Source organism: Polypterus senegalus, unplaced genomic scaffold, assembly GCF_016835505.1.
Source record: "Polypterus senegalus isolate Bchr_013 unplaced genomic scaffold, ASM1683550v1 scaffold_186, whole genome shotgun sequence".
In the NCBI taxonomy this organism is placed as follows: Eukaryota; Metazoa; Chordata; class Cladistia; order Polypteriformes; family Polypteridae; genus Polypterus; species Polypterus senegalus.
Genome location: NW_024382583.1, coordinates 13,887 through 22,493, shown reverse-complemented (window position 1 = coordinate 22,493; position 8,607 = coordinate 13,887). Strand labels below are relative to the sequence as shown.

The window sequence follows — 8,607 nt, the reverse complement described above, 5'->3', positions numbered from 1 at the left end:
TTTTTGAACATAGTTAAATTGTCATTAGATACGGGGTCTTTCCAGACTGTCTTAAGACTGCTGTAGTTAAACCCCTGCTCAAGAAAATAATCTTGACCCCTCTGCCTTTGAAAATTTTAGACCCATCTCTAACCTGCCCTTCTTAAGTAAAATTCTAGAGAAGGCAGTCATTATGCAGTTAAATGACTACCTCAATAAACATGCTATTCTTGATAAATTTCAGTCAGGCTTCAGAACAAATCACAGCACAGAAACTGCACTTGTTAAAGTAGTAAATGACTTATGGTAAATGCAGACAGAGGCCATTTATCTGTTCTCATCCTCTTAGATCTGAGTGCTGCATTTGACACCATTGATCACAATATTCTTAGAAATCGCCTTAGTCAATGGGTGGGCCTCTCTGGCAGTGTCTTAAATTGGTTTGAATCCTACCTGGCAGGAGAAAATTCTTTGTGAGTTGTGGTAATCAAATCTCAAAGACACATGATATCCATATGGTGTTCCACAAGGCTCTATCCTGGGTCCGCTGTTCTCAATCTATATGCTTCCGTTAGGTCAGATTATCTCAGGTTACAACGTGAGCTACCACAGCTATGCTGATGACACACAGCTGTACTTATCAATAGCACCTGATGACTCACTTTCATACACTAACACAATGTCTTACTGGTATTTCTGAATGGATGAATAGTAATTTTCTCAAACTAAATAAAGAGAAAACTGAAATTTTAGTAATTGGCAATAATGGATTCAATGAGGTTATCAGAAATAAACTTGATGCACTAGGATTAAAAGTTAAGACGGAAGTAAAAATTTAGGGGTAACTGTTGACTGTAATCTGAATTTTAAATCGCATATTCATCAGACCACTAGGACAGCATTTTTCACTTAAGAAACATAGCAAAAGTTAGACCTCTTATATCATTGAAAGATGCTGAGAAATTAATTCACGCTTTTGTTTTCAGTAGACTAGATTACTGTAACGCACTCCTCTCAGGACTACCCAAAAAAGACATAAATCATTTGCAACGAGTGCAGAATGCAGCTGCTAGAATCCTAACTGGGAAAAGAAAATCCGAACACATTTCTCCAGTTTTGATGTCACTACACTGGTTGCCTGTGTCATTCAGGATTGACTTTAAAATACTGCTTATGGTTTATAAAGCCTTAAATAATCTGCTCCATCTTATATATCGGAATGCCTGACACGTTATATTCCAAATCGTAACCTTAGATCTTCAAATGAGTGTCTCCTTATAATTCCAAAAGCTAAACTTAAAAGAAGTGGTGAGGCGGCCTTCTGCTGTTATGCACCTAAAATCTGGAATAGCCTGCCAATAGGAATTCGCCAGGCAAATACAGTAGAGCACTTTAAAACACTGCTGAAAACACATTACTGTAACATGGCCTTTTTATAACTTTACTTTAACTTAATACTGATACTCTGTATGTTCAATTCATCATAATAACTATTCACAGTGGCTCTAAAATCCGTACTGACCCCAACTCTCTCTTCTGTTTCTTTTTCCGGTTTCTTTGTGGTGGCGGCCTGCCACCACACCTACTCAAAGCATCATGATGCACCAACATTGATGGACTGAAAGCCAGAAGTCTACGTGACCATCATCATCAGGTCCTTCCATGAAAACCCTAAATACAAAGAGGACTGTTTGATTTATGTTAGGTAGATTGCCCAGAGGGGACTGGGTGGTCTCTTGGTCTGGAACCCCTACAGATTTTATTTTTTTCTCCAGCTTTTGGAGTTTTTGTTTTTTTCTGTCCACCCTGGCCATCGGACCTTACTTATTCTATGTTAATTAATGTTGACTTATGTTTATTTTTTATTGTGTCTTCTATTTTTCTATTCATTTTGTAAAGCACTTTGAGCTACATTTTTTGTATGAAAATGTGCTATATAAATAAATGTTGATTGATTGATTGGTTGACATGGCACCCCAAACCATCACTGACTGTGGAAACTTTACACTGGACCTCAAGCAACGTAGATTCTATGCCTCTCCTCTTTTCCTCCAGACTCTGGGACCTTGATTTCCAAAGGAAATGCAATATTTACTTTCATCAGAGAACATAACTTTGGACCACTCAGCAGCAGTTTTGTCTTTAGCCCAGGCGAGATGCTTCTGACGCTTTCTCTTGTTCAAGAGTGGCTTGACACAAGGAATGCGACAGCTGAAAGCCATGTCTTGCATATGTCTGTGCGTGGTGGTTCTTGAAGCACTGACTCCAGCCGCAGTCCACTCTTTGTGAATCTCCCCCACAGTTTTGAATGGGTTTTTCTTCGCAATCCTCTCCAGGGTGAGGTTATCCCTATTGCTTGTACACTTTTTTCTACCACATCTTGTCTTTCCCTTCGCCTCTCTATTAATGTGCTTGGACACAGAGCTATGTGAACAGCCAGCCTCTTTAGCAGTGACGTTTTGTGTCTTGCCCTCCTTGTGCAAGGTGTCAGTGGTCGTCTTTTGGACAACTGTCAAGTCAGCAGTCTTCCCCATGATTGTGTAGCGTACAGAACTAGACTGAGAGACAATTTGAAGGCTTTTGCAGGTGTTTTGAGTTAATTAGCTGATTAGTGTGTAGCACCAGGTGTCTTCAATATTGAACCTTTTCACAATATTCTAATTTTCCGAGATACTGAATTTGGGACTTTCATTAGTTGTCAGTTATAATCATCAAAATTAAAAGAAATAAACATTTGAAATACATCAGTCTGTGTGTAATGAATGAATCTAATATACAAGTTTCACTTTTTGAATGGAATTACTGAAATAAATCAACTTTGTCATGATATTCTAATTTTATGACCGGCACCTGTTTATATATATATATATATATATATATATATATATATATATATATATATATATATATATATATATATATATATATATATATATATATATATATATATATATATATATATATAAATTTTATATAATTAGATGATTAGCACTACAGTTTCCATGATACTTTTGGACAGGAAATCACGGGACTGTGGGAGTGATGGGTGATTGTGAGTAGTTGTTTTGAGTAATAAAAAACGTGCTTTGTATGCAGTAACCCGTTTGAGTCTTGACTTTCTTTAATCAAGTAAGACCAAGGTGGCATGACAATCCAAGGCTGTAAAACTGATTTAACTGATTAGCCAGACTGGGATCAGCAGAACAGTTTGATGTAAATTTCTTGTAGTTAGTGACCTGTTTAAGGCTTCTCCAGAATGATGCATTGCATTTGCTGCAATTGTTCTTGTAGATGAGCAGAGGACTTTCTTTTGGCACATTTGATCCCTTTGTCTGCTATATACTTGTGATGATCACAGTTATCTTTCCAACTGTCCATCCATCCATCCATTTTCCTAACCTTCTTATTCAAATCAGGGAAGTAGGGCAGCTTGTGTTTATCCCGGCAGCCTTGGGTGACAAGGCACAAACAAGTCTTGGACTGGATTCCAGTCCATTGCAGGGCAAACACAGACATTCTCCCACTCAGTAGAACCAATTAAACCTCTCAAATGAACTGAAACAGCACGCCTTTGCACTGTGAGAGGAAACCGGAGCACCCATGAAGAAACTGGGAGAAAATTAAAACTCTGGTCGGGGAACAAGAACAACTAGGACTAGAACTTCCAGAAAAACAGCCTCCTAAGGAAAAAGTCTGTTCTGTCCTTGCATATACGGTTCCTCTGTATTGCGAGACCAGACCACCATGCTATTAATGTGAATCCCCAAGTTTGTGTAGCTTTGTAGCACCCCCTCATACACTTCCTAAATAGTGCTCTGGTCGTTCAGCCTCTTTGATGCAACCAACATCAATAAACTATTCCTTGGTTTTGTTGATGTCAAGTCAAAAACAATTCTCATTGCCTCAAGAAACATGACCTGGTATTATATGTAAAGTCCGAGGTGTCCATGGGGAAGAGATAAGGACACAGGACTGTTCCTTGTGCGGCTCCACTGATGCTCTCATCCACATGAGAGACACTGCTCCTTGTTGTCACAAACTGTATTCTGTCGGAGAGATAATCCATTTTCCAGGACCTTCTGTAGAGAAATACAGGTTTGGAGGTGTAGATCATTGTCTTACACACAGTCAAGATTTCTCATGTGTACAACTGAAACAAAAGTTACTTTCACATTGTTTTCTTTTTTCCCTTTAACCGTATTTTAGAGGAACAACACAATGTTCAGCATTGCAAAACAACACCTGCTACAGTACACCTACTCATGCAATAATCCCATGCCGAACTGCGAGACTGTGGAGCAGTACATTGATATATATTTCTATGGTACATGGTTCAAATGCTGCTCCAAACACAGTCAGTACAGAGGTCACACAAGTCCTTCATGTCTTTTTCATTATTTGGTCCTAGTTTTCAGGTGGTCCCAGCATGTCAATCTGAGTGTGGCTTACAATTGAGTATCTTCTGGCAAAGTTTCTATTTTCACCTTATGCTTGGATCTCTGGGCTAGGCCTCTGTCTTTAGTTTCTCCATAACCATCAAGTTGCACTAAAGGTGGTCAGGAAACTGAAGTTTAGATTATAATTGATCTCCAGGGTAATTGGATTGTATGACTGTCTTCGATCCTATCTTTACACTTTCTTATCTTAAGTTAAAACAGATATGACCAATCTATCTATCTATCTATCTATCTATCTATCTATCTATCTATCTATCTATCTATCTATCTATCTATCTATCTATCTATCTGTTTAATGGAAAAGCTGAACATGGAAGTAAGGCCTGAAATGAATTTAGTCATCTAAAATTTGGAGATGTCTTTCATTTAAAAAATGCAATTGTCATGTTCAGTAATCAAAGCTAAAGTATGGTTATCTGTAGCAGACTGGATCCGTCTAAAGATAAAATTTTCTATGGCCTATTTTATTATCAGAAGCGTAATACAGTTTTATGCCCAGGAGTTTTAAAAGGAAGTTATTTTCTTTACAAGTGTCTGAAATAAGCCTGACAAAAATTAGGTAAACTGCTCTTGTTGGTGTGCTAATTTGATCTTGTAGAGACCTCGGATTTTAAGTGGATTTTAGATAAATTACATAAACACTTCTCGACATTAACATTACATCTCTCTATTATTATTCCAGCGCGCTTCCAGTTCGAAAGAACGTGCAGTCACCGAGTATTCGAAACGAAATCATTGTTTGTCTTGTAAAGAGTGACAGCTCGTCCTTTAGGCGGTGCCTTTTCTCCTTCTGACCGTTTAGCGGTACCTTCTTTTTAAATGATAGCACCAGATCTGCTAACAACACGTTTCCCTCGATGTTTCGTGGTCTCGGGGTTGATCTATCCGATTGTTTCCTACTAAATTATGGGGATTTTGTGAAAACAGAAAGCACACTCGTCAGGTCTCTTGTTACGTGAAACGCGCTGCTTGAGTCTGCACGGTTCTCACCAGTCTAATATGAGCGGCTGAGAGGCGTCTCACTGGAGACTTTTACAGAGAAATCCTAGTGTGTTTGTTTGAAATGGCAGAAACCGCGCCAGCAGCACCCGCTCCGGCTAAAGCGCCAAAGAAGAAATCGAGCTCGAAGCCTAAAAAGACCGGTCCTAGCGTCTCTGATTTGATCGTCAAGGCTGTGTCGGCTTCAAAAGAGCGCCATGGGCTCTCGTTGGCTGGGCTCAAGAAGGCTCTTGTCGCCGGTGGCTACGATGTGGAGAAGAATAACGCTCGCGTGAAACTATCCGTAAAAAGTCTTGTGAGTAAAGGCTCTCTCGTGCAGACAAAAGGTACCGGGGCTTCCGGATCGTTTAAAATCAATAAAAAACAGTCAGAAGCCAAGGTGAAATCCGCCAAGAAAAAGGCGATACCGAAAAAGAAGCCAGCGGCGAAGAAACCTGCTGCCGCCAAGAAAGTGAAGAAACCGGCAGCGAAGAAACCCTTGGCAGTTAAGAAAACTGCTAAGAAGCCTGCAGCAGCAAAGAAAGCCACCAAGAGTCCTAAAAAAGCGAAGCCGGCTGCAAAGCCCAAAAAGGCTGTTAAGAGCCCGAAGAAGGCCAAAACAGCAAAGCCTAAGGTGGCCAAAGCGAAGACTGTAAAGAAGGCAGCACCGAAAAAGTGATCCGTTTGCATCGCTTGATAGTTGTACACAAACGGCTCTTTTAAGAGCCCCCACACTTTCGAGAAGAGCAGATCTATTTTTAATGCGTTTTAACGTTTGATGGTGCCTGTGCCTTTACTGTGACATGTCTACGTGGCTTTTTATGTTTAGGGGATGTTGGTTATTCTATACTTGCACTGGTATGGAGACGGCAGGTTCCAGCGTTTCAAATAGTTGCATACAGTTTAAGTAAAACGCCGAGAATACGCATAAGGCAGGGATTGTGGATGGAGCGATTCCCCTCTACATTAAAAGCAGAGCGTATCTCTATTGGGAGTATTTATATACGCATCTTCTAATCTTGTGCTGCTTTAGTTTGAGGGCTGGAAGATGAAAGACACTTCAGATGATTATCCATTATCTCCATAATAAAAATATTTCTCATTGCTAATCTTTCCATTCACTTTACAAACCTTTAATCCAGTGTGGGGTCATTCAGTGCCATAATGTAGCCTGGCAGCACTGGTCAGAAGATGTGATCCCTAGACAGTTTATAAGTTCCTCGAGTTTGTAGTTTTTGATGAACCTACCACACATGACTTTTGAATGGAGAAATAAAATAAAAATATGTAGTGCATTCAGAGAAAAAGATGCAACTCCATTCAAGTAATTCCCTCCTGTCTTGGTTTCGAGCCCACCCATGAGACTGGAGCTGTAAGTTAGCAAGCACTAACCACTGTGTCCTCCACAACAGGAAACAATCATCTGCTCTATCCCTGGGGTGGAAGAGTGTCCCAGGTGCTCCCCGTGTTGGTGCGGGCTTCTTCCCACAAACCAAAGACATGCAGTTTAGGTGAAGTGATATTGCTAAAGTGGCCCAAATGAATGTGTGTGTGTTTGTCCTGTGATGGAATGGCACCCTGTCCTGGGGATGTTCCTGCTTATGTCCATTTTCTTTCTAGGTTAGGCTGCTGAAACTCACTGCCCTGGATAAGTGTGCTTAGACGATGGATGTATGGATGGATAAATCCACAAACACTTGTAACAAGAATGACTCAGAGACATCATAAAGGGTTGGGGCAGCCACCCGTATAATATTTTTTCAGCTACAAACTTGTTTTTTAGTAGCACGATGTGCTTAGGTCAGAGTCCAGAACAGACCTGCCTGTACTGAGGCAAGATGGCAGTTTTAAAGGCCTGGAAGGGAAATGACGTCATCGGTGCAGGAACTGGGAGTGGCAGCCTCATGCCCGGAAGTGACGTCATCCTCGGGGCCGGCAACAAGCGGGATTTCCCGGGAAAGGTCTGCAAGGGACTGAGAGAGATAGTCAGTACACTCCTCCACCCCCTGGCCTGGCGTAGAATTACTAGTGTTTAGGCCCTTCAGCTGTTTCCCATGCGCGCGTGTGTGACACACTATAATCTGTTTTCCCAAAACAATTCTCACTTACACGTTGTCAATCCTTAAAACAGATACAGGAATACTCTAAACAATTTCAAATACAGGTTAGTTCACTGTTTCAGATTTAACATGAAAGAGGTTATTTCAGCTTGAATATGTTGTCTACAGTACAGCTATGTTTCTCTACCGCTGATGGGTCACAAGTTGCTGTTGTTTATATAATGGAATTAGGTTGTAGTGCAATGAGTAGGATCATCACTTCAATATTAGTGCTCGATCAACCCCTCTGCTCTGACGATTGTGCACAATTCACCAAGGCAGAACTTAATGGCGGCAGCGAACATTGCTGAGTAACACTGGTGTAAGGTATTCTCCTCTGTTACACACATGAACAAAGCTCCTGTCAGCAAACAGATCGTCAGTAATGCAATGAGCGATTCTAAACGGCAGTGCACATGGCTGCGGCGTGTTTGGCAGATTGAGCAAATCTCCTTCACATCACACATATCCTTCTTAATAAATATTTTAAAAACAAACCAGTGATATCTGTCTATTTGATTAAGGAAATTCATAACAGAAAACTCGCTAACTCTAAAATTAGTTAACTGAGTTGTACCCAAATGCTATGCTGTGTGTACATTTCCTAAGTTCTTAAAAATAGGAAAGTCCTTATTTTGCCACAGTTAAATATGCAGACAAGCACACTTAAAAACACGTTATCTTTCAATTGAATATTATTAAAGGGATTTGTTCATTTTTCATGAGGATGACTGTTTTATACACCAAGTCCCACAGCTGCCCACTTGGAGTTGTTTGTTGAAACTGAGCTGATATTACAAAGTAAATCATGAAGAAATCACATAATCGCAGGTCCCTTTCAGGTTTTAACAACCAGGTTTAGAAAATGTGCGGATGGATTAGGGTTGCCAGATGTCCCTTATATACGGAAAATGTCCCATATTTGATAATTTTGGCCCCTGTCCCAAACTGACCTTTCAGGGACAATATAATATTGGTCTGGGTGTGTAATATAGAGAGAGATATTAAGAGTGTCCCATATTTCTAATTTTCTAATCTGGCAACCCTAGGATGGATGGATGGAAAGACACCAGAATGTGACTGATGTGTCATTG

The 8,607-nt window shown here is 40.3% G+C and overlaps 1 protein-coding gene across 1 annotated transcript; it reads left to right on the top strand.

Annotated features, from left to right (window-relative positions):
• The first annotated feature begins 5,479 nt into the window (after positions 1-5,479).
• LOC120521134 (histone H1-like) lies at positions 5,480-6,144 on the top strand. The gene has a single exon (XM_039742969.1). It carries the CDS (start codon positions 5,500-5,502, stop codon positions 6,091-6,093), a length of 594 nt encoding a protein of 197 aa, XP_039598903.1. The 5' UTR covers positions 5,480-5,499; the 3' UTR covers positions 6,094-6,144.
• Positions 6,145-8,607: the final 2,463 nt, after the last annotated feature.